Source organism: Zosterops lateralis (assembly GCF_965231275.1).
Source record: "Zosterops lateralis genome assembly, chromosome: 17".
In the NCBI taxonomy this organism is placed as follows: Eukaryota; Metazoa; Chordata; class Aves; order Passeriformes; family Zosteropidae; genus Zosterops; species Zosterops lateralis.
Window position 1 is genome coordinate 13,053,896 of NC_139777.1, and position 25,832 is coordinate 13,079,727.

The window sequence follows — 25,832 nt, forward strand, 5'->3', positions numbered from 1 at the left end:
AGTTCAAAGCCACTCCAAAAGAGTCTGAGCTGGTGACTCAGAGGATTTAAAGATAACTGGTGGATGTGTGATGGAAGAGGTCACCCCAAACCAGGACAGAGGTGGAAAATCCCACTTTAATATTATTCAGATTTTGTTGTTGCTTCTCTTCTCTTGGGCAATCTTAAAGAGCTCTGAGCTGGTTCTGGTCCCAGCAGGGCTCTTGTCCCCTCTGCTGCCATGGGCCAGCCACTCTCAATTCCCTCATTTCACCTATCCAACATCTTCCTTCTTAATACTACTAGTAATACTAGTTACTCCTAATAGTAATTACTATTTTTTTTTTTTCTGAGGGAGACAAAAGACATGCTAGTGTGGTGGGGAAAGGACCAGCTCTATCCGGACATCTCCCCCCACATCCCCTCCCTGGAGCACACCAGGAGCACACCAGGCTCCCCTGGCAGAGCTATCCCTGAGCTATACAAACGCAGCAGCCACGACCCCTCATATCCCAACCCTCATGAAACCTCAATCCCTGCACAGCCTTTCAACAAGAGCCTCCCAATGCCTGCAAAGCCCTTCTCAGAGCTCACAGTCCTAAGCCACAATTCTCCCAGCATGCAGCATCTTGCAGGACCAGGGCTTAGGAGCCACCAAGTCACTGCCCTAATCACCAGAGGGTCAGGATTTCAAAGGGACCCGCAGCTCCCACAGCACTGAGATTTGGGGATTTATCTCTCCTGGGCTCTTTTGAAAATCCTGATCAGAGTGCGGCTCTGGTCAAAAAAAAAAAAAGTTATGCTAAAAATAGCGCTCACAGGAAGGTCTGGTGCAAATCTCTGCTCCTGGAGGATTCTCAGGAGCCAGCTCCTTCCAAAGACAAGAGGAAATTTGTGCAACTAGGAAACACAGAAGGAACCCAAAGTTGTACCCAGGGCATCCTTTGGAGAAGGCAGCCTTGCTGTTAAGATACCAGCTGCATCAACAATCCAAAAAATAAAAATCTATCTCATATTCAACTGCAGAACCTCCTGCACTGAGCTGGAGAATAAATATAGAAGCAATGAGGTATTTATAGGCACATAGCTATTTTAACACAGCTCTGCTTTAAAGAGAGTCCTTATTTAAGTCTTGTCCCTGTAAAGGTGCAGGATGACTTAGAAAAATAACCTGATTAATTATTTTTATCGGGAGAACAGAGAAACACAGAGGGAAGATCAAATGCAGATCAAATGTGGCAGCTGTGGTGGTGACTCAAACACAAGGAGCCTGCCCAGCTCTCCTGAGCTCAGCCTTGTTCCCCAGAGCCCAGCCTGGCCACATGTGACATCTGCCAGGGATCACAACACAGCAAAGCATTAAAAGCAGGCACAGAGCAGCTCCTTGGTGAAGGAAGCTGGGAGCCACCACCCTCCAGAGACAGCTGAACATCCCATTTCCTGCTCCTGCTGGAAAAGCCCTGGGAGCAGAGGGGTATTTTCGGCTACCAGTCCAATTTGCCCATCCTGTGCCCGAAACTGGAGGTGTGGCTACTGCCCAAGCTCTGATGGTGACTTTCCTTCTGCTCCCAGGCCTTTGGTCACCCCTTGCCAACCCGCCACAACCACAGCAAAGCTCAGAGGCTGCTTTGCACAGTGGAATTTGTCTTTACAGGTCACCTGGAACAGTCCCAAAGGACAAGACAGGGAGTGATTGGTGCAAGCACTGTCTGAGCCACTACTGGATTCAGTGATGGTTTCCACTCCATTCCATGGATAGCTCATTGCTCTCCACCCATCTCAGGAAGAGCTGGATGAAGATGACAGAGATTTCCCAGGATCACTGAATGGTTTGGGTTGGAGACCATCTAATCCAACCCCCCTGCCAAGAGCTCCAAGAAGTGTGGCCACAATGAGAGAAAAGGGGAAGGGATCATCTTTCCAGCCACAACCCACAAAAAAATGCCAGCACATACCTGGAAAAAAGGTGAGAGGGGCTCTAGGGGTAGGAACAGCCAAAATGGCAGGGGGCAGAGCAGAATGTCTCACACAGAACAAGCTGAGCCAGGATGGGCTCAGCAATGCTGAGCCTGTGTGGGAGCTGTCAGAGGCCCAGCTGATGGCAGTAAGTCCCTGCAGAGGTGACAGCTCAGGCAGATGCAGTGAGCAAACAGCAGAAAAGGGGGAGAGACCAGACAGGAGGCAAAAGCAGCTCCATCTTTAAAGGCAGCTCCATCTTTAAAGGGCTGTGCTTGCTGGCATTTTTAAAAAAGGGAGGCGAGTGCTTAAAAAGCAACTTTTAAGCAGCATTCTTGCTGAGCACAGGTAGGGCAGGGCTGGCTGGCAGCTCCCCTCCCTCCTTCCTTCCCTCCTCCAGACCTCCCTGCTGCAGCAGACCCAATTTCATGGGGTTTTTGCACAAGCAGCGGGGTGGAAAACCATCATCGGGAGGCAGCACATGGCGCTGCCCCCACAAGGTGAACAGCCCCTACCCCACCTGGGTGGGTCCCTGGGTGAGGAAAGAGGCCCAAATGGCAGCCAGGGGTGGGGATGGGGGCACCCAGGGGTGGGGATGAGGGCACTCAGGGTCCTCCCAGCCCCGTCCTCCTCCCGGCTGCTGACGGCACAGACAGCGCAGTCCTGCGTGACAGCGCGAAATTAATATGATTTTGGGAGAAGCTGGCAGTGAGTAATGAGCAGCTGAAACACCTCATCCCCACCCCCCAGACTCTTTTAACCCCTCAGCTACTGGCATGGGATCAAGAGCAAGAGCTGGATTAAAGAGAAGCAGGGAAGGGCCAACACAGCCCACCCGAAATGGGATTTACAGGGTCAATTTTGGCACAAATCTCAGTAGTGCTGCTTGGGAGCAGCCCCAGCCTGTTGAGGTGCTGAGATCGGCACTCCTGGGCTTGGAAAAGTCAACGTTGCTGCTTTCCCAAGTGAGCTTTCACAAAGAGATGTCAAAAAAGATGAGGGGCTGAAGGAGGCCCAGAGGCCACCCATGAGGGGAGAGCCTGATGTGCTCAGACCACTGATGGGCAGCAGCACAAAAAGCAGTTTTCCAGCTTCCCTGGTACCTAATAAATGGGAATGTGGGCAGAAAAGACATCCCATCTTCAGTCAGCCAACATGAATCCTTGGATGGGTCAGTCCTTCTGATAAGGGTCAGTCCCTCAGCAGCACCTTCCTGAGAGGACAAGGCTCAAGAGCTGCCTCCTGTACTTAACTGCAGCAAATTTCAGATCTCCTGTCCTCTGCCAGATGCCTGCAAGTGCTCAGGATGCTGCTGGGGGAGGAGGAAAGAGAGGTGAGAAGACAGATGGTCATCCTGATCTGCCTTAACTTGATTTCTTCAGGAAAACCAAAGCACAGACAGAAACGCTGCTGGTGCCAGCAGCTGCAGAAGCCAGCACAGTTCAAAGGCCCTGGGCACAGGGACTTCCTCAGGAGAGGTGAGAGACTGTGCAGTGGAAGGTCTTTAATTGCAATCACATTCCAAGGCTGAGAATCTCCTGGATTGGGAGAGGGAGAAAGGCTGCAGCAGGCATGAGGTTAAAAAAATAATGATGCAAACAGAGATGCAAATAAAGGACACGATGTCATCGTGAGGAGAAAGCTGTGATTCATTAGAGGCTTGTTCAGGACCTTCTCGTGAAGTGAGACTGAAAAATACCCACACAAGTGAGAGATAGGGGGTGGATGGATCAGCATCACCAGGAAAGAACTGGAGTTAAGAAATCCAACAGACAGAGGAATTTTAAGAGCAAAGAAATAATCATCTTGGCTGTTCCTTGATGAAAGGCTGAGATGTAAGATCCAAAGTTAGTCCAGTGTAATTTCAACATTCCAGATTGTGCAATGCCCCAGCAGCCAGCCCCCAACTCTGAGAAGAGACAAGAACTGGCCCCAATATAAGGAAAAATAAAATTTCCCATGTTTTCCTTTCTTAGACACACATACTCTTCTTAATTCAGGCAAAAAGAGACTTTATAACATTAAGAATCCTGAGTAGGTTATTTCCAGCAGACAGCACAAGCAGCCTTTGGTTTTGCTCCCTATGGAGAACCACCTGCCCACATCTGTAAAATTTTTGCCCTGAAAATATGGCAAAAAACCCCAAAGCAGAACCCCAGAGTGGCATTTGAACAAGACATTCCAAAAGAAGCCCCTTCCCCACCTCACTGCACCTCCCCAAGCCCCTCCACGCTGCTGAGCAGCGGAATTTGTGTGGAAAACTAATTAAAGATCCCTGGGGAAGCTCAGCTGGATGCCCTGGAGAGAGGTGCTGTGGCAGCAGTAGGGAGGAAGCAGCTCACAAATTCCCTTCAGTTGCACAGGACAAATCCAGGTTTTGGGTGGGTAGAAAAGGGACCTGGAGAATGTGGAAAGCAGAAAAGGGGAGGAAAAAAAAATAAAAATCAAGTATGTAATGAATATTCAAACCAAGGAAAGGGATGTGCTGGGAAAAAAATCCTCCTTCTGCTCTTGGAAAGAGCCACCTTTTAAAGTAACTTTGCTAAGATAACACAGAGTTAAACATTTCCCTTATCTATGTTAAACACCTTTATGATTCAAACTGAAAAAACAGCACTGCAAACCCATTTCCTTATCCCCCACCCCATGGCTCTCTTTGGAGAGTGGCCAAATTAAAGTGGCCAGTTCCATTTCTGGGCTCTGAATATCAACCCAATTCTGCTGTGTTTGGGTTTCCAGCACACGAGGAGGAGACTTGAAGAAGGGGGGGAAAATGAAATGAGTTTAATTTATGCTGTTTGAACTAATAAGAGAAATAAAGCAGCCCAGCGGATCCCTGTATTCCTACCTGCAGCTCATGAGGCTGGCGTACCTTCCTGCAAGCTGCTTCCCAAAAAGCTCCTGCACCCTCTGTTTCCCTGTGCAACATCCCCTGGCACTGCAGCTTGGCCATGGAAACATCAGGATTGGTGAAAGGCTGCCAGGATGCACCTGGGATCAGCTGTGCAGGAGATCCAGGGCACACAGCCCCAAGGTGGGGAAGAGCAGAGGGCATGGGGTGGTTCAGGGGGGCAGCCTGTGCCAGGGGCTCCCCACCCTCCAATATCCCACCCATCCCTGCCCTCTGGCAGTGGGAAGCCATTCCCATGTCCTGTCCCTCCATCCCTTCTCCCCAGTCCCTCCCCAGCTCTCCTGGAGCCCCTTTAGGCCCTGGAGGGGCTCTAAGGTGTCTCTGGAGGTCTCTCCTTTGTCTCCAGCCCTTCCCTCAACTCTGTGCCTGCTCTGGACTCTCTCTGACAGCTCCACATCTGCCTTGTGTTCTCCTTGCAAACTAAAGGCACTAAAAGCAAACAGTGGGGCTGAGCTCTTCAGCCAGGACAGAGGGAGCCATCAACCAGGCAGCTTCCTTTTATCCAAAAAACCAAACTCAACACATCCAAAGGTGCAATTCCTGCAAGACCTTCAAAGAGCACGGGTGGGACTCCACAGCAAATAGTGACAGAGGCACACCAGGGTGGAAAACCTCAATCCAGAGGAGCATCCTGCAGCCCCCAGAGCCAGTCAGGCTCCTGCTCACACACTGAGCAGTCCAGCACAGCCCCTGCATTCCAATGAGGAGTTGGGATCCAGCATTAAAGGCAGGCACCGCATCCTCTGTGCCTTCCCTGCGCCTCAGGAGCAGCCCTGGCCCAGAGCTCCTAGCAGGGGCTGCACCCCTGGGAATGCAACCTTAAAATGTTGTTATCCCAGAGGACAGGCCAAAACAAGGTTTGGGAATATGCTGGAAACCCCAGAGCACACCCACACCTGTGCTGGGATTCCAAGCACCACATGAGAACCCTGGGCTGGAGCAGGAGCCTGGGGAGGGCTTTGAGAGCTCATAGCCCCTCTGGAGAACACAATGTGATCCCACTCACCACCACATCCAACTCGGAAACACCTTCCAGCTGTCCCTGCACACCTGAGCCCTGAAACACCTTCTGCTCCCTGTGCTGTTTGGGACAGGTTTCCACCTAAGCTGTGTCTCCAGGCAAGGTGCACATTCCGCAGCCCTCAGGGGAGGCCAGCAAGGTGGGATCCACCTTCCAGCTGCTTCCCCAGGGCCTTTCTGCTTCTCCAAGACTCATTTTTGGGCACTGCCTTCTTGCAAGCAGAGCACCCTGGGACAAGCAGAGGTGTCACTGCCTGCCCTGCCTATTCCTTTTGCCACCCCACCACAGCAGCAGTTCTGTCCTGGCTCAGATGTCTCGTCCTGGCTTCTCCCAAACCACCTGCAGCCCCTGTGCTACTCCCAGCAGTCCCTCACACTCCAGGGAGATGCTCCCAGCCACTTCTGCAGCTGTTCCCAAGCCCTTGGGCTTTGGGGGGGCAGCATGGAGACAAAATTCAAGCAGCAGCAGCAATTGGTTTTGAGCCGTTCCTACCCCAACACTGAAGGTTTTCAAAGCAATCCTGGCAGCACTGGACATTCTGTTTGCATGGAATGCCCTAATTAACTCTGCCCAGCACTTGCTTAACAAACTCACATGTTTTTCCTCAAATTTTTTTTTCTCCTCCTGTGTCTTTCAGCAGGCAGAGATTTTCCACGTCTTCAACAGGGGAAGGAGAAATTGTCTCCAGTCATGTAGACTCCATTACTGGGAGAAAGGTGTGAACAGCAAGCATGTCTGGCAGACGGATTCATTATCCCACCGTGTCCTTTATAATGGGAAATGAAAAGCCCATTCTGGTAACTACACTTTATTATAATAGGTCAGAAGAAGTGAAAGGCATCATCTTATAAAATTAACTTCATAAAGACTGCCTTAAAAAAATAATAATAAAAAAAATCTCTTTGCCAGTTTATCCACTGCATCTCCCTGCAGAGATTTTTTTTTTCTCCCAGAAGGGGCTGACTCCTAAGTCTTGTCCCACTTCACTTTTCCCCTCCATCAGAAGGAATAGCTCTTTTTCCTCCTAATCAGGCCCAGCCACTTGCTTTGCCAGATGCAATAAATGCCATGTCTTTGTCAAGACAGAGGAAATAGTCAGCAAAGGAGTTCAAATGAAAAGAGACACCCACCCCCAAAGGTCTTTGGCAAGCAGCAGTGTTACTTTCTCTGTAGGAAAATCAGAATATGGAGATAAATGCACCTGATAACCTGTTCTTTGCTCTGCAATACCTTTCAATTCCTTTTCTGCTCACTGCTTCTTTAGTCAAACTAAAGTCCAGTCTCCCAGCTGATAATAATTTTGTGATTTACCAGCTTTGTCTGCAGTTCCTACAGGTGCAAGGCAAGGGATGGCCAGAGGGATGATAAAACCCCTTCCACACTGAGTCCTGGTCTCCCTCTCAATTCTGTCTGCCACAGCTAATTGTCAGGGGAGGGCTGGAACTAACAATTGCCGCAAATGCCAGAGAAATCAAAGATAGAACCAAAATGGTAAGTTCCCAAGATATATTCTGCAAAGAAAAGAAGAAACAACTTCATCCCCCAAACGCACAACTCCAAGAACTGCCATCCTTTGGTGGGACAAGCAGCAGCTCTGCCAAACTCTGAGCACACCCTGGACTGGGTCCATCCCCCAGGGTGCTTTGGATTGGGCAGGAATCTTTTAAGAGGTGTTTTTCTAAGTTTTATCATTCTCTTTTCGATGAAAATGAACCCCCCATCTCCTCAAAACATTATAAACCACTTGCAAAACAGCCTGATTTTCAATCTTCATGGAGCTGGTACAGCCAGAGGGAAGGAGGATGGAAGGGGATGCTCTGAAACAAAGAGTTAATTGGAACTCCCAATGAAGGCTGCATGGATCTCATGTGACAGATTCTTAAAGGAGCCCAATTTTCAGAAATTGCCAGGGCTCCAATCTGGGAAAATGTGGCCTTTCACAGATCTCCAATTCAGCTTGCCACATCTAGAGTTCCCTTTAAAAAAAAAAAAAAAAGTCTTGCCATGAAAGCCCCACAATTTGGTAGCAAAAATTATCATCCTCCATGGGACAGCAATCCCTTTGTCTCTCCTCCCCTCACTGTGGCTCTTTGCAAAGAACTAAGCACCATTTATCTTTTGTTATTTTTCCAGGTAGTAAAGAGAAGAGTAGGATCTGATCAAGAACAAAAACGGGTGCAAAAAAACCCACACCCACAAAAGCTAAATCTTCACACCTCGCCCAAAAGCAGCCCCTATAATTGAACAGCATTTCTCCCTCTGAAGAAGATAACACCTATCTTAAAAAAAAAAAATAAAAAGATAAATAAATCCCTTGAGGGTGCAAGAAAGGCCAGAACCTCCAGGAGAAGGTGGCAGGACATGCTCTGAACCAGTGTCACAGCCCAGCAAAGCCACTGGGGCTGGGAGGAGGGCAGCACCTGAGGCTAAAAGATTATTTTGCAGGCAGAGGACCTGAGCTGTTGATCAGAGCATTCCTGACTGCCCTCAAACACTTTAATTAAGCATCAATCCAAGAAAGAGAACCTGGTATCCCCAAATTCCAACAGGAAGAAGTTGCTCCAGGCTGCTGTAGGAGCATAGGCAGTGGGGCAGGGTGAGGCTGAGCATTTCACTGATGGATCCATAAACAACAAGATCCCAAAATGTAAAACCAGCCAGGGCAGGGATCCCTGAGCAGCTACAGCACCTTGAAAAATCCACTATTCAGAGCACCCAGCTCCCTTGTTTTGCTGTCCCAGGGTCATCAACACCTTCTCTGGGGCCACTTGAAAGGGGGGACTGAGTTCCTTGACAAAGCTCCAAACATGGAAATATTTGTTTGGGGGGGGAAAAAGAAATATATCTGCACACATATAATGTGTTATAGATGTTTTTTGAACAATATTGGCATAATCTATGTATTTTTCTGGGGTAATACATACATATATATATATATATATATATATTCTGTGTGGTGTATATAATTGTGTGTACATAAAATAAACCCACATATATAAGTTAACACTTATTTCTAAATATTGATGTATTTCTAAATTAATATTTATTTGTTTTTTTAATTATTTTTTTAACTTTTAAATTAATATTTATTTATTTTCTCCTGCTGCACAGCTGGAAGGCGGCTCTGGAGCAGGTGAAACAATAGGGAAGATGCTCATGCTGTGAAACCTGGGGCTGTCACCCTTGTGTGGTGACGCCTGGCTGAGTGGCCCGGTGGTCCCCGGGCTGGCTGTCCCTTGCTGTCCCCAAGCTGGCTGTCCTGAGCAGGCTAAGAGTGCCCCCTGCAGCCCTGCCAGCCCTTCCACTGCCAAAGGACTGCTTTCCATTCCCCATAAATCCCTAACAAAAGACAAACTGAGACAGGTTCCTAAATGCAGAGTGAGCCCAAAGCTCCAGAGCAAAGGCAGCTACTTTAAATGCCCAAAGAAAGCAACCCAGGAGGGTGAGTGAGGTGTTGGGCAGTGCTCTGCTGTGCCTGGTTTGGGCAGGAGTCAAAGGAATGTGTCCCCCAAGCTGCTGGGTTTTGTTTTGAGGATAAACCCCAGCTCTGACCACCCCAGGTGAATGAAAGGGATGCTCTGACAGTGCTGTCCCCAGCTGGAAGCTGCACGTTCCCTGCAACATCCATCAGATGTTCCCCTGCCCCTCCTCTCCACAGCTCTGAGGTGCCAGACGAGACAGAGGGAAAAAACCCACACCAAAAACCCCCCACAGGCTCTGTGCTTGTGATGTACAAACCCTCCCAGCACCTTGAACTCCACCTTAGTCCCGGCTTTGCTGGCTTCAGCTTTACGAGGGTCACGTCTGCAGCTCAGAGTGTTGGGATTTAAATTAGCAGAGCTCCACGTGCTGAGGAAACTCAGCATGAGGACTGGCAGCCCAGAGCTTCTGCCTGAATCCCTCAGGGTGGAATTGAAGCTAAAGCATCCAAGCTGCACAGCACAGGAAAAACCTTCTGCTCTTCTCGAGGCATCTTGTTGTTGTGACCATCATCACACCCCTGTCCAAAAGCCAAGTCATGCTTTGCCCTTTAGTGAAATCCCTGGAATTCATCCCAAATGAGTGTTGAAACACAGAGCTTTCCTCACAGCCTGCATGGGAACAGCCTCTCCCAGCCACATAGGAACCACATCTTCACACAAATAAAGGAGTGCAATTCCATGAACACAGGGAAACACAAACAAATCCCTGCCAGGGGCTTTGCACTGCGTGGGCTGAGGAGGTTTCAAAGGGTTAAGCAACACCTCTTTGGAAAGAAATGCCCCAGCTGTGATTAAAGCACCCAAGTTCTGCTAGGACAGGCCCACAGTGGCCACCTCCTGATAATTTTCTCTATTTATAATTAACAACCTCCCAGCACAGCACCCTGGGGACTGGAGCTGGAAGAAAAATCCCTCCTGTAAACCAAGAGCAGAGCAGGGACCATGGCCTGGGGCAGTGAGCAAAACATTCTTGTCCTGGGAGCAGTAAAGATGGTTTTCCTTTTACAAAGTTTCACTTATTTTTCAGGATGGAATCACAGCACAAAAGGCTGAGGACACAGAGGTGATCCCACAATCCCCATTTTCTTCCACAAAGACAACACAAAATTCACAAAATATTTACAATCTGAGAAAGAACCTGTATGAAAATTCCAGCAGCTCCACCCCAGAGTACCCCACAGACCCCACAAAGCACTTTCCTACCTGAAGAGCTCCCTGATTTCCCTGACAGTGGCCTGGAAGGGGATGTTTCTGACCAGGATCTTGGATGTTTTCTGCTTCTTGGCAGTCTGTTTCTTTCGGGCTGATTTCACAGCAGGCCTGCAAGCCAACAGGAAGGACAGGTAAAGACCAGGGAGCAGCAAAGTCACTTGGAACTGTGGCTCCCTCAGCATTTGGAAGGTGGAGAATAGAGGCACCAGCTCACATTGGCATCCTTGGTTTGACTGGCAATGCCACACAGGACACCAAGAAGGATCAGATTAAATCCCACATCTGAAAATGAAATGCTGCTCCAGTTGAGATCTTTATCTCACATTTATCACCAAATCTTGCTCTTTAATTGTCAGGAGAATGCAGTAATGAATGTATTTTTGCAAATTAGCTTAAGGTCAGCTAGTTTTGATTCTTTTTCTTCCTGGCTTATAAAATAGCAAATGAAATTTTGTAAAAGAGTTTTTTTTTTTTTCTTTTTTTTTTTTTTTTTTTTTTTTTTTTTTTTTTTTACCTCTGGAATTGTATTGCATTTGGACATGGTCAGAATTTACCTAACACAAAAGACATCAGCTTATTCCGTAAAGCAAAGCACTTCCCATTGTGGCCTGGATACCTGCTGAAGGGCTTTTCAAAATCAAACTGGATAAAAATGGTTTATGAAAGAATTGAAATACAAAGTGCAGGCACAGGGAGCTGTCAGACTGCTTGCAGCCCCCAGGAACCAGATTTTCAAACAAATTTTGACATTTAACAGGTATCACTTCCCATAGGGTTTCCAGACTGTCTGAAGGACAATGTTTAGGTGCCAACATTCAAATACGTTGATTAATTTGCACCTCTGCAGTTAGAATATTCTATGTTGAGTAAGGAAACAGGAAGGAATCCCTAAAAACTGAGGCTAATTCCAAGTAAATTCACTCACAAGTAACCAAGTCCTCACTGCCCAGACAAAATGAGGTAAATCCAAACTTTTTTATCAAGCAAGAAACCTGGTTTTGTCTTGATTTGATGTGAATATTATTCTTAAGCTCCTGTTCTCTCAGATGAACAGGTAAAAGAGTTCATTACCCACAGATTTCACACCAAGAACTTTTTAAACCCCTGGGAACACGCAGTGCTGCCTGAACTGTCACCAAAGCAGAGGATTTCTCCTTGAGCAGGGAAGAAAATTCTGCCTGGTTCTCACTTTGGGCTTATTTTTGGGGCCCCATTTCAGCTCATTCCTCATTTTTTTTTTTAATTTCCTTTCAAGCCAAACCGACTCTGAGTAAAGCAGAGCAAAGGCTGATGTGTTCAACAGCTGGAGCACTCATGGTTACATCCCTCAGGATGCAGATCCTGGAGAAGAAGGGAAGAAGCTCCCAAGGATTATTGCAGCTGAAATATTACTGAGGTGAGAGGTGAACCTTACCTGACAGCCCTTTCTGAGAGCTTCACTTCCAGCTTATGGCCATCCACAGTGCAGCCCTGGGAGTTCAAACAAAGAAATAGCACAAAAAAAGCGCATAATTAATAGAAATAAATATATAAAATAATTAGAAGTCAAAGCAGCACTAAATTATTATTAATCAGTATTTGTTCTGTGAGGAGATATCTGGGTCTCTGCCCCCTGCAAGGGGCACCTGACAGGAAAACTCATGGAAATTCAATCCTTGTACATCTTCTGGGATCTCCACGTTGGAGCAGCACTAAGAAATACCATTCTGTCCTTTTACGAACCCTCTTCCCTCAAAAACCTGGCCCAGTTTAGAGGCTTCTCCACCTGTCCAGTGCAGTCCACAGCACTGACATGCTCAGGCACATTTGGAACTGCCAGGCTCATCCAAATCCCTGGACAGAATTCCAGGCTGGCAGGCTCAGGCTCACCTGGAGCTGGCGCAGAGCCTTCTGGGCACCCTCTGGCTTCTTGTACTCCACAAATCCAAAACCCATGGAAAGCAAAGCACCTGTCAGCAGAGAAATGAGACCTTGTTAAGAAAGCAGTGATGATACCAGACATAAAAACAAACAAGGAGCAAGCACTGATTGCCAAAACTGGGGAGAAAAAAGCTTAATATGCCGTGAAAAGGGCCAGCCTGCCCATGGCTGGACTTGGGTGCTTCTCATGAGCACCCCTGGCTGAGTCTTTTGAGCAAGGCACTGCTCTGGACCAGCTGGTTTTGGTGCTGATGTGGAGAGGGGATAACAGATGTTTTGCTCTGCACCATCTCAGTGCAACTTCCTTAAACAAAACACTGCAAAGCAACTGCTGGTCCCAATCAGGGGAAGTGACCCCGTTGTGGAGACCAACATTCCATGAGCTGGAGTGGGCAGCTGCCACTTCCACAACAAAGGAGACACATCTCTTCCTCTCCCTGCACAGCAAAGGTTTGACCTGCAGTCACACCACACCCCTGAGTGGTGTCCACCCCAATACAGGAGCCATAATTAAGGGACAATTAATAACGAGAGGAGAAAACAACAGCCTGTTTTCAACTTCAGCACCTCAGTAGAGTGTAGGGATGACCCCCGGTACCAGGAGGAATCAAGTGCTACAAGATCAGCCCACACTTGGTGCTGCCTGCTCAGACCCACTAGAACTGAAGAATTCACTTTATTTATCTCCCAGTGGATCTGAGTTTTCAAATATGACGTGACAGGGAAGTTCTGTCAAGGGGAAATTGCCACAAAGCTCTGCAGCTCCCAGAGAGAAGCCACAGCCCCTCCAGCCAGGGCTTGCCTTAATCCAATTCCTCAAGGAGGGAGAGCAGCCAACAGCAGGCACAGCCACTCATCCCTGCAGCCTAGGGGGCTCAGGGCTGGCAGGGAGAAGGCAAACCAAGCCCACTCAGCATAGCTCTCAGCCAGGCATCCTTGAGGATCTGGCCATTTCCAGGATAATGCAGGCTTTAATCATCATGGGGCAGCAGCTCCTGTCAGCCTGCATCCCACTCTCTTCTGTGATCCTGAAGGAGTTTGGCTTCTCCCATCTCAGCATCTCAAGAGAAGGTCACATCTCCACAAATCCCACAATGGAGCTTAACCTCCTGACCGAACCCTGGGGGAAGGTTTGGCTGCTGCTCGCAGCCATTTCAACGGGAACACTTCTGGAAAGCGCTGAGGATTTTGCCAGTGGGAACACAAATGCTCAGCCAGATGAATGCTGAAGCAATGCCACACCTGAGCCCTCAGCAACCAGCTGAGGGAGGGAATTGAACAGTAGCATCTAGAGTACCTGCTTTGTCTTTCTTCTTGGATATTGTGCAGCTCTTCAGGGCTCCTGCTTTGGAAAACGTCTGCAAGGAATTGGGACACGTGATTGAGCTCCCTTTGACAGAGGCTTGTGACTCTCTTCCCCCAGCACACACCTGCCAGGCACTGCAGCTGAGCCTCTCCTCAGCAAATCATTTCTGTACAAATACACACACACAGAGTTTTAAAGGTATCAAGACAAAGATTCCCAGAGACCTTCCACCACTCCTCAGGAACAGCACAGAGATCTGAGCTGGCTCTGGAGGAACACTCTGGATTGCAACATGAGCTCAGGCCTTAAGGGTGGGTGGTGCCTGTGATGTCCCTAGAGCACAGCTCTTCCCAAAAATGGAGGGCAAACTATTTATCTGAGTTCCTTGTAAAGCCAGAAAAAAGAAGAGAGGACAAGTGCCAGCCCTCCTCTGGACATTTATTTGTCCACAGCTGGATCAGAGTCTCGACAGTCTCACAGGTTCAGGATTCTTGGGCCATTTTACACAGCTACAACAAGTGCCAGATATGGGAAATTCCAGTTGCTTTTCCTTATTTTGGTATGAACATCTCACACAACTTCAGGAATGCCACATTCTCTCCCATGTGCTTTGTTGAGCTGAGGCAGCACGATGTCAGCAGAAGCTGAGAGCAAAAGCACATTCAGAAATCATCATTTATTTCTTCACTGCCTCTCACACATGAAGCAGTGGCAGAGCTGCAGCAGTGCCTGTCCCAAGGAGCAGCATGACAGAAAATACGGGAAATCAGGACTGTTAAAAGATTTCCTACTGCCTCCACCTGTCTCTGGGTGGAATTAAACCCCACCAAAACAGTTTCAGATGCATTTGTCTTAGCTGACACCAGGAGTGATGTTCCCAGTCCCAGCAGAACCCAGTGCTCTCTCACCTCCCACGAGGTGACACTGGTTGCAGCTGAAACCCTTTAAACAACTGTGTCATTGCTCACCTCCTTCAGTGTGTCTTCTGTGGTGGCAAAGTTCAGGTTTTTGATGAACAAGGTACACCCAGGAATATTTTCTTCTTCCTCATCTTCCTCTTCCTCCTCCTCTTCTTCCTGTGCTGCTGCTTCCTCTGACTCTTTTACAGCTTCGTCTGAAACAAGAAGAAGAAACCCAACTTTGCAAGATGCAACAAAGCCAAATTTTGGGGAGTTGCCCACTCAAACTATGGGGAAGCCCCTGGATGGGGAGAAAGGTGGTGGATTTAGGAAGGGAAGATCAGCCCTAACAGTGGGAAGTCACCCAGACAAAATATCCTGGGGCTTGACACAACAGCAGAGAAACACAGAGACCTCCAGCAAGTCAGCCAGAGTTCTTACCTGGTTCCAGCCCTGCTTCATCCTCCTTCCCTGGAACCCCAGCTTTTCTTCTTTGAGGGGCTGGGCTGAGGAAAACCCCCATTGGAGCCCACTCCAGATACAAGGGCACATAATGAAACTGTGAAGAGAAGACAGGTGAGAAATGAGGAGTGAAGGGCAAGGCTTGAAGGAAAAACTCTGCTCTCAGCTGCATTTTTACCTTGCTCTGTAACAGAAAACAGCAGTGGAAAAGCTGAGTAACCTTCTCAAGTGCTAAACTCTGACACAAAAAGATCCAGCCTTAAAAGACCACAGCCTAAACTCTCTATCACAAAAGGATCCAGCCTTACACAGGACCACAGCCTGCCATGGGTCACTCCTGGATTGTGAAATGGAAAGGAATCCCTCCAGCTGTGTCACAGCCCCCTTCTCCAGCATCCTCTGCAGCCTGAGCCCTGCTCTGCTGTACCAGGCACCTCCCTAAATACAAAGGGTACAGGCTGGAACATCAGTGGCTCTGGGATAACACCCTTGCCACACTCCCTGTGCCACTCACGCTCAGAGAGAGCCCTTCTGCAGCTTCCCAACTCACCAGGATCCCACTCCCCAGGCAGTGTCCCCACCTTGGAGTAGGCCAGGCTGGTGAAGGCCTGCTTGGCCTCTGAGGGCTCCAGGAACTCCACGATGGCAGTGATGCCTCCCTCTGGCAGCAGCACCCTGCCCAGGTCGCCGTGTTTGCCAAAGAGCTCCTCCAGCTCCGCGGGGCTCGTGCCGGCCGGGAGGTTCTTCACCAGGATCACTGTCTTGCTCCTCTCTCCAGCAGCCTGACGCAGCCAGCAGGGAGAGAAAGGATATGGGATGTAAGAGAGCAAATCCAGCAGGTTTCTAACTGGAGAGTTTGGATCTGACAGGCTGTGCTCTCCCTCTGTCCATGTCACTCCTTTCTCAGATCCCAAAGGACCAACAGTTATTTGGAAAACACTGCCTGGAAAATCCACAGCCCACTACAATCACATCTCACGGATGGAGGTTTCAGCTGCAGATCCACAGGGCTCCTTCCCTGCCTACAGCCAGCTGCCCACCATCCTAAAGTCATCATATTATGGGATTTCACCCATCCCAAGGGCAGCTGCATTTTCAAATGGATACATTTCCTAACTTAGCAGGAAGGGTTGAATCCTGCAAGATGCTGAGGATTTAATTACCAATTTCCAAGAGAGCTGAGAACAGCAGGACTAGAAGAGGTGGATCCCCACTGGGGAGCCTCTCACCTGGCTGAAGGAATCCAGGCTGACTCCGTTTTCCACAAGGAACCGGCGGATTTCCTGCACCAGCTCCGTCTCTCCCAGAGCCACTCTCACTGCCACGCTGTCTTTGCTCTCCTGCAGGCAGAAATTCAGTCACCTGCTGCTCTCAGAAGAACATGTAAAGGGAATGTGGCAGGCAGCTTAAGGGTAAAATGCTCCAGCTCCTCTGGAGCTGCTGGGAATTGTGCTGCTGGAATTCAAACACATCCCAAAGTGAAATGAGATTTCCAGGAAGGATCTGAGCTTTAGGGTGCAAATTCCCACCAAGTTCTAGTTATGTAGGAATGCAAAATTCAGCCACAGGAAAGCAGAGTGGGAAGTAAGGCTGGGGACCAAGGGATCAATAGGCTCAGGACAGCACCACAGGCCTCAGCCTGTGTGGCACCCATGGATGCACTGAGGCTTTTCCTGTACAAGACCAGGAAGGCTCTGGCCACAAAGAACAAGCAGGAAAGTGATGTCCCACCCCAACTGACCCATCACAACCCAACTCACAGCATCCAGCACTTGGCTTTTGGAAGCATTGTACTTCTGGGCCATGGCATCAGCCACAGCATTTGTCCCCACGAACAGAGTGTTCCAGTTGTGGGAGCTGCCAAGAGAAAACACAGCCAGGGTCAGGCCTTGGGCCCCTCTAGTCAGTAATCCTGGGGAAAAGCAGCTCTGAGCACCACTATGAGCAGGCAGAGGGAAGAGAGAGGGAAAGAAAGGGTGGAAGATCCCTAGAGAAGGGACAGGATGAGGGAGATGTGACTGGAGAGCAAACAGAGCAGTGCAGGCAGCAGAGCTCTGTCGCCCTGATTTTTCAGCCTTCTGATGTTTTACATTTCTGTACTGGAGTTTCTTACCCATTGTAACATAAACAAAGAATGATGTTTTGTAAATTATGCATTCCTTCCAGGGGGAAGAACAAATTGATGGACTTCTGGTTTGACCAGTTGGGTCAGAGAGGTGTCAACCTCATCCCCCAGTTGCTGATCAAACCCCAAACCCTATTTAAACTCAAATCCCAAATAAACTTCCTTCTTTCTTGTCCTCACAACTAGACAGTGTGAGCATGGTTTTCTCATGTCTGTCTGGTGACAGAGCTCTGCTTCCCCAGACCTGACTGGTCACAGCTCTGCAGCTGCAGTTCAGGTACTGGCTCAGGGGACCACACCTTCCCAACTGGTCTCCTAAACCCACAAACCCCATGCAAGCAAGGTTGTACCCTTTGCCCTTCAAGACAGAAAGGATCAGCCACTTCTTTCAAACAGATCTGTCACACAGCAAGAAAAAGCTTCCACAAGCTTTAGAATTACAGGTGGCCAAGCAGGGGAGAAAGGCCCAACTGATCTGAAACCACATCCCCCTGAAGAATTACAGAATCAGACAAGTAACTCATACCAAAGCCCTTCAAACCCTCATTGCTCTCAATTTCTGCTGCTCACTGAGCTACTGCAGCTACTTGGACAGAGGAGTCAGGTAGGTAAGAGAGAAAGGAAACAGAGCTGCGTAGCAGATGCTTCGCCAGCTTTGGGAATCTCTACAGCCCCTGTGAAGGTCCCATGTGCATTTCTGCCACTTCCTGACAATCTGGCAGCTTGTACTGTACCTGGCACTGTTGGCTTTGTCCTTGGCCTCTTTGTGCTTTTTGTAGGAGGAAGAGTCTTCTGTGTCTCCATCTTCCATTTTCTCCTTCCTGATTGTGGAGGGTAAAAGATGCATCATTCTGCCCTGCAAGACAGGAAAAAGAGATCCATCAGCTCTGGAATAATCCACAGATATCCACATGGAGGATATTTGCTGGCACCTTTCCTAGTCAGACAGCCTTGGTGGAAGGAGGGAATTTTCCTTCCCAAAGGAGCCACAACTGCAAGTCAAAGTGGCCACACAGTGTGAGACAGGCTCAGAGCTCCCTCCCCACCTCTACCACGATTTTGGTGTCTGCAAAACTGTTCAAACCAAGCTACTCTACCAAAAGAACCTGCAGAAGAGCCTCAACAAAAGCTTTTTAACAAAGCCCAGGAGCAAACTCTCAGCCACGTTCCCAACAACCATTCCCACCAGCTGCAGTACCTGGAACACTTGCCCATCCAGCTCTGCCAGGGCCTTCACAGCATGCTCAGGCATCATGTAGGTGATGAAAGCAAATCCTTTGGGTTTCATGGTGGATTTGTCCATGGGGAAGTGGATCTCCGAGAGGGGTCCTGCAGGAGGCAAGGCTTGGTGGTCACAGATGTCCCTGCACAGCTCTGAACTGCCTCCCAGACACAGTCAGAGATGAGGGGAGCAGCTCTGCATGTATGGTGAGCCACCAGCCTGGGCCAGGAACTGCAGAGGGACAAGGCAGGCCTAGCGCAAGCACTCCAAGCCCAGGTGTGGCAGCTCATGGACTCTGACAGGTGACACAACACCAGGCAAGCTCTGAGCAGCTGCCTTCACCTTCAGTCAGGGATAAGACTTCCACAACCTCACCCTGCCTGCCCCAGGATGCCAAGATAACCTTAAACATCTTTAATTTGGGGGAAGAAGAGGGAAACTTTAAACTTACACCCCAAGTTTGGGATGCCAGGTGGATCTCAAGGATTCATCTCTAACCTGCAGGAAGCCTCTTGCCAAACAGCCTCACATTATCACACCATAATGATGAGGGGAGCTGGGCTGCGTCCAAGAGATGTGGGACACAGAGCTTTGTCCATTCCCACCCAGCAGGAAGAGCTCTGGACAAAGGAAACAACTTGCCCTGCAAGCCCAAGTCCCATGGCAAACACTCACCATACTTTGAGAAGACCTTCTCCAAATCCTCCTCAGTGCTGGTGAAAGGCAGATTCCTGACAAAGAGTCTCCCTGATTCAGACAAGTCCTCTTCCTCCTCATCATCCCTCAGCCTCCTTTGCCAGGGCTGCTGAGCAGGTTTTGCTGGAACAGTTTCTTTTGTGGTGTTGCTGCACCGGGAAACCTCCACACAGCGTCCACCTGATCCCAAACAACACACAGAGATGTTGGACACCTCCCAAGGCCACGAGCAGACAACACTCATGTGCCAGAGATGCCTTGAGAGGCTGCCTAAAACAGAGACTTGTCACTGGTAAAGGAATAAAGTAGATATTTATTAAAAAGGCCTTCAAAAGATGCACCTCGGGCAGTACAAGAGCCAAGGCTCCACTCAAAATGAACTCTGGGTCACGAGTTTTGACACTTTTATAAGTTTTGGTCCGTTTACATATTGAAGTTAATTGTCCAATTACAGCTTCTGGTTATGCAGTCCCATCTCCTAGTTTGCTCTCCTCAATTTGCTGTTTATACTTTTTGGGCCTGAAGCTGCAATGGTGACCTTGGGCTGGAGAAGGATTGTTTTGTCTGACTGAACTGTGAGGAGAACTTGCTAATACTTTACATGAAGTTCAGCGTTCTATACTAATGCAGTACAGAACCTGGAAAACATGAAAGCTAAAACATCACAAAGAGCCCAAGGTTAGACACAATTGGAGCCCCACAGGCTCTGAACAGGACTCAAAAATAAGGGGGAGGTGGGGGCTGTAAGAGTCAGTCTCCATAAAAATCAGGGTATCAACACCAGCCCCCCTTTCCTTGCAGAGAGCCCCAGCCTGTCTGTGCCAGCCCAGTCCAAGCAGCCATTCCCATCTGGCACACAACACCTGCAAACAGAATTTCAGAAGTTATCCCAGGGTCAGAGGCCAAGCCCAGGGCTCAGTCTTGCAGCACTGTCTGTACAAAGCTGGGCTCCAGCTGTGTTATTTTTATTCCAACGAGAACACGGCAAAACATGAGAGCCCCAAAACCCCACTACTGCCACAGCACCTGGTTCACCCCAAGGAACAATCCCTCCCATCTGCCTGGGAAAAACTCCAATCACAGGAGCTACTTGTGCAGGGAACACTCGAGCAGCTGAGCTCCCGTGGCTGGAGCGAGGAGGAACAAACAGCCCTTACCCAGGAATTCTTTCTTTCGCTTCAAGGCCCTTTGCATTTCTGCTTCACTCTTCAAGTCAACAAAGATGTAACCTTGGAGGGAAGGGAAGGTTCAACTGAGCATCATGTGGGGAACACACATAGCCACTAATTGGGTAATTAAGGGTGAATTGGGCTTGCTTTAATATAGATTCCTATAGATGGAGCATTCAGCTCCCATGAAAAGTTTCAATCCAGCCTGGAAATGGCCATGTCAGACTGGAAGGCTGCCTTTTCAAAGCTCATTCTCTATATACAAATCAAAAAAAAAAAAAAAAAAGTCTGACTTAGCAGCTGGAGGAGGCTTTCACAGGTGCCTCTGAGAGCAAATAAAAGGTGCATCCTTGTTGGACTAAAGGAAATGGGCAGACAGCAAAGCTCCAAGGACCTGCTCACACAAATCAGCACAGTGCCCTGGGCTGCTGCAGCTATCCCAGAGGAACAGGCTTTTCTTTGGCATGGGTTGGGGTGTTCAGAATAAAGTTCTGGATGCAGCTCAATAAAAAAAAAGGCTCCTGCTGCTACTCCTAAGGGAACACAGCCAACATTCCTCTGCCCACGGCATCCTGTGGGCAGCAAGTAGGGCAGGAGAGCTGCAAAGTCACAGAAAGGTCTGGAAGAATCAGGCCACGAGCCAGGGATTTGGAACTGCAGACTGAAAGAGGAGAAGGGTGATCAAGAGGTCCCCTAACCCACAGATCCCACCTCCCTTCCACACACATCTCTTACCTGAATTCTTCCCCTGGGCCTTTTTTCCCATCCGGATTGCCACTGGCTTCAGAGGAAAGAAAAACTCCCGAATTTTTTGCTGGGGAAGGAATTAGAATTGTTTGAGTAAGTTCTCAGATACAGGAAGCAGCAAACTGCAGGCTCAGGATTTTATATATAACACACCCTGCCCAACAAACAGATCTCTGAGCAAAGACAGCTCAGAAATTCCCCATATCACCCACACAACCCTCAAAAGAGTGAGAAGTTTCTGCAAACACCTTGCAGAGGGACACTCTGAGACACCCCTGGGCTCCCTCCCCAGCTGGGAAACCAAACTTGCCTCGGTGATGTTGGAGGGGGCCCCACGAAGCTTCACTGTGAACGGAGTGCTGCCTTCTCCTGGGCTGCCCTGGCTCTGCACAGAGGAGGGGCAAGAAAAGGGAGAAAAAGCTGAATGGAAGAACAAAAATCACAGCACAACCAGCTGGGCTCGGCCAGCAAACAGGAGGCTGAGGAGTGGGAGGGGATATCAGGAGATTCCCACAGCTGCTGCAGCAGCCTGAGGCAGGAGGTGCCAGCTGAAGGTGCACTGCCATGAAAATCTGAGTTCTGCTGTTCCCAGGACAGCATTTCCTGCAAAAAGAGCCTCTGAAATGGGCACTAGCAGCACTTATCTGGAAGCCCCATCTTTGGGAATTTAGTCAGCCCTGAGGAGATTCAACAAAATCTGTAATTGGGTCACACCAAGAACGGCAAGAGAGCTGGTCCTCAGTGGGCCCTGCAGCCTCCCCAGGCGGTCAGCTCACCCCTGCAGGGACTGACAGACACCTGCTGTCCTTAAAGCTGCTGCTTCAAAGGAGACAGAAAACTACTTCAGCTGTACCTCCAGCACGGATCCTTTTTTCTTCTTCTCCGCTGGTGTTTTTTGCTCTGTTTGTTGGGTTTTGGCCTTCCCCCTTTTCTCTGGGTGCGTTTCTGCAATGCCTGAATCCTCCCCAGTCTCACTTTCCTCTTCCTCCTCCTCACTCTCTGTGTCTTCCTCTGTACTGGATGAGGAGGAAGAATCCTTCACCACTTTAGATTTCAGGTAATCCATATCTGAGAGGTCTTTGCTGGTAGCTGCCTTCTTCCCTTCTTTCCTTCCTGGCAGACAGGAGAGAGAAGTTTTTTCACACAGATGCTGCTGCTTTCCCCCTAGGCCAGGAAAAAGCTGAGAACTGACACAATCATGACCCTCATCTCCTTATCCTCTACTTTTTCCATGGGAAAGGCCTGAGAACAGCAGAGAAATTTCATTTCAGCACTTCCAGACTGTCAGCCTGGATTTCAAAGCAACGGCTCACATATAAAACACATCAGGAAGGGGTTTGAGGTACTCCAGGATGAAGTATTCTGTCACAATTTTAACTAAAAACTCCAAGCAGGCCTCAGAGAAGGGTTTCAAGTGTTTAGTTTTGCAGGGAAAAGGACACAACCACACCTATATTTGAGTTGTCCAAGGAGAGGTGAGGAGCAACAGGGAAAACACCACTCACACCACCAGAACAGCCTAAGGAAACCCCACGGAGGGAGAAAAGCTCCAAACCCACACCCAGCCCTGCCGCAGGGCCACTGGATTCTGAAACACACACACCAGAGTGCAGCCCAGACCTGTGAGTGCTCAGAATGAAGCCACTACTCCAAATTTCCTCTCAGGAGCCAAGAGACTGAACCCTGTCCCTTCCCACTAACCCTGGCAAGTCCAGTGTCCAGCAAAGTGCACCAAAGGCAGCCCAGACAAGGTCACAGACACCCCCAGGTTCCTCAACAGCAGAAACCACATCCAGCCCTGGAAACGCTGCAGATGAAAGGGGCTGAAAGCAGGAACGCACTCAAAGGAAAGCTGCAGATTTGAAAGAAAGTCTGCCCTGTTCCTCCTCCCTAATGCCACAGAGAAAGCACAAATGCCACCCCTGAACATCAGACACTGCATTTGCCACACTCCCCCCAAACCTGGGGAAACAGCCAGAGGTTCCCAGCACACAGAAAGGTGAGACCCTCCTGGTGACACTGACACAATCCTGTCACTGTGACAGAGACAAGCAAAGGCTGGAGCTCCCTCAGGTACCTTTAACCTCATCCTCAGAGGGCTCATCCCCAGCATCGCTCAGCTCCTCAGACTGGTCTGAATCAAAGTTCAGGTAATCAGCTGCTGCTGATTTTCCCTTCTTGGGCTCCTCTGCCAAAGTGTCGTTAGCCCAAGTGGCCACCTGGGACCGCTTCTGGTGAACCACCAAGAACTCCTGGAACGCTTTATCTTCCTCCAGCTGTGGGAAAATAAAAATAAAAATAAAAAAAATAGACAAGTTGTGAAGAGACGCTCATAGTGAATCTGAAATCCAAGATATCGCCTCATTTCCAGCAGCGTAAAACAAAAAAATCCCTTAAGGGGAGCTCAATTTACACTGACAAGGTGATTAAAGTATTCTCAAGGTGTCTCATTTCTACTCTTTTTTTTTTTTTTTTTTTTTTTTTTTTTTAATAATTGGTGTTTAGAAAGTATTTTAAAGAGGAAAATAAAACAATAAAAAGAGAAAAAGACAAGCCCAATGTGCTGAAAGTCAGAGATGGTTAAACCCCAGAACTGCAGGAACAGAACTGACCTGATGCAGTGTGTGCTCACAGCAGTAGCTGACCATTCAAAAACTGGACTCTCACGCTGGGGTTGTTAAAATGATTTTTTTTTTTTTACACTAGAACTGGGCTGTCCCAGCCTGAATGAACAGCATGGGAAGTAGGACAGAAAGGAACAGCACCAAGAATGCAGGAACAGCAATCCAGCCTCAACTCACCTCCTTTAAGTTATCCACTGGATCTTTCTTCTTTCTCTGCTTTGGAAAAAAAAACAAAACAAAACAAAACAAACCAAAACAAACAAACAAACAAACAAAAAAACCCAAAACCCAGAAAGGTTTATTAGAAGCACAGGCAATTCCAGGTAACCCAGCAGCACAGGGAACAGAGACCCTGAGGCAGAAAACACCAGCCCCAGCACTCCAGGTGTCCCCTTCCCCACAGCCCAGGCCACCCTCCTCTGGCACTGACACACATCAGGAAGCAGGCAAGACTCACCTTCTTTGTTACCAAGGGCTCCTTGGTCTGTTTTTCTGGGGCTGGGGCCTTCTGAGAGTGTTTGCTCCAGGCTTTGGGTTTTGTAGGATCACCAAAAGACCTGCATAGCTCCACCTGGAACAAGTCAGGTTTTAATTAAACACAAGCTCAGCAGCCTGGGGTGTAACTGCTGGGAAACTTCACCAAGGAATCATTGTGACCCTGATGGGAGGCATGTGCAGGAACAGCTTTTCACAGAGGATTATTTCAAAAGCACAGAGTGACACATCCAGTCACTGTGGGAAAATCAGGAGTGGACAGATACAGAACCCCAGGATGGCTTGGATTGCAAGGGGCCTTAAAGTGTCACCCCTGCCATGGCAGGGACACCTCTCAGGGTGCTCCCAGCCCCATCCAGCCTGGCCTTGGACACCTCCAGGGATCCAGGGGCAGCCACAGCTGCCCTGGGCACCCTGTGCCAGGGCCTGCCCACCCTCCCAGGGAAGAATCTCCTCCTAAGATCCCACCCCTTAAGAATCCCAGGGAGATGTTTGCAGAGCCCAGCTCACCGTGACCCTGGAAGTGTCTATGAAGCTTTTGTTGAAGTGGTTCAGGGCTGCCTGAGCCTCATCCTCAGACCTGTAGCCAATGAAGCCAAATTTCCGGAACCTTCCATCCTTGGTGTACTTCAGGCAGCAGTCAGTGAGGGTGCCAAAGGCAGCAAAGAGCTTCCTGAAGCGCTCCTCCTTCATCTGGGAAAGGAGGGAGGGCAGTAGGGAGGAGAATCAGCCACAGAGGGGCTCTGAGGACAAGTCCAACCCAACACGTTCTGACTCAAAGGGCTGCTGGGAGGCTGCAGGAACCACATTGTGACCCAAACCCCTCCCTCAGCCACCAAACCCGCCCATCTCCCCCAGGAATCCACACAGGGGATGGGGAACAGGGCGGGATCGTGCGTGGGCAGCACTGAGAACACCTGCACACAGCTCCCGGACAACGAGGGTGCAGAGACCACAGCAAGGTCTGCTGAGGAGCTGCCTCCTGCCCCTTCCTGACTCCTCCGGGATCTCTCCCACCATCCTCCCCCCGAAGTGTCCTCATGTTCCCCATCCCAGCACGGACCACGATCTCCTCACAGCCCCTTCCCCGGGACATTTTGCCGCTCCTCCTCTAAAACCTCACCCTCCCACCACTTCAAGCCTTCTCTCCCGGGGGATCTCCCCGCTCTCCTCCATCCCCACCACAAACTTCCCTCCCGGCGCCTCTTCCTGCCCAGCATCCCACTTTTTCCCTCCACAGCGTCCTCTCAGACCCATCCTAGGCCCGGCACCGCCCAGGCGCCTCACCCCATTGGGGAGATTCTTCACGATAAGCCGCGACATAGCAGCGACAGAGACGCCGAGGAGGGAGCGCGGAGGGAGCGCTCAGCGCCGCGCACGCCGCCCCACGGGCGCCGCCATCTTCCCCGCGTCACGTGGTGCGTGGGGCGGCATCGCGCATGCGCCGCCGCGCAGGACCCGGATGTTAGTCCGTAGCAACGGCCCCTTAGCAACGGGGCCTGCAGGGGCGGCAGGGGCAGCGCTGGGGCGGCGGGCCGGGAAGCGGCGGGGGCGGGAGCGGGGCAGGGGCAGGATGAGGAGCGGGGTGAACACCCTCGGCTTTCCCC

At 49.6% G+C, this 25,832-nt stretch overlaps 1 protein-coding gene across 2 annotated transcripts in view; it reads right to left on the bottom strand.

The window, feature by feature from the left end:
- Positions 1-25,627, bottom strand: part of RBM19 (RNA binding motif protein 19) — a 52,935-nt gene extending 27,308 nt beyond the window's left edge. Inside the window, exons 1-21 of one of the 2 annotated variants that reach the window (XM_083874045.1) lie at positions 25,513-25,627; positions 24,736-24,918; positions 24,188-24,301; positions 23,908-23,943; positions 23,184-23,382; positions 21,960-22,219; positions 21,417-21,491; positions 21,095-21,173; positions 20,348-20,419; positions 19,170-19,370; positions 18,471-18,601; positions 18,007-18,128; positions 16,908-17,004; positions 16,377-16,487; positions 15,729-15,929; positions 15,127-15,244; positions 14,755-14,900; positions 13,778-13,838; positions 12,430-12,509; positions 11,975-12,030; positions 10,552-10,668 (exon numbers count right to left, since the gene is read on the bottom strand). In XM_083874045.1, the coding sequence (XP_083730171.1) occupies positions 10,552-10,668; positions 11,975-12,030; positions 12,430-12,509; positions 13,778-13,838; positions 14,755-14,900; positions 15,127-15,244; positions 15,729-15,929; positions 16,377-16,487; positions 16,908-17,004; positions 18,007-18,128; positions 18,471-18,601; positions 19,170-19,370; positions 20,348-20,419; positions 21,095-21,173; positions 21,417-21,491; positions 21,960-22,219; positions 23,184-23,382; positions 23,908-23,943; positions 24,188-24,301; positions 24,736-24,918; positions 25,513-25,548 (2,495 nt within the window). In that variant the 5' untranslated portion in view covers positions 25,549-25,627. Of the gene's footprint in view, positions 1-10,551; positions 10,669-11,974; positions 12,031-12,429; positions 12,510-13,777; positions 13,839-14,754; positions 14,901-15,126; positions 15,245-15,728; positions 15,930-16,376; positions 16,488-16,907; positions 17,005-18,006; positions 18,129-18,470; positions 18,602-19,169; positions 19,371-20,347; positions 20,420-21,094; positions 21,174-21,416; positions 21,492-21,959; positions 22,220-23,183; positions 23,383-23,907; positions 23,947-24,187; positions 24,302-24,735; positions 24,919-25,512 lie in introns of both variants that reach the window. The other variant, XM_083874044.1, reaches the window with a different exon arrangement.
- Positions 25,628-25,832: the final 205 nt, after the last annotated feature.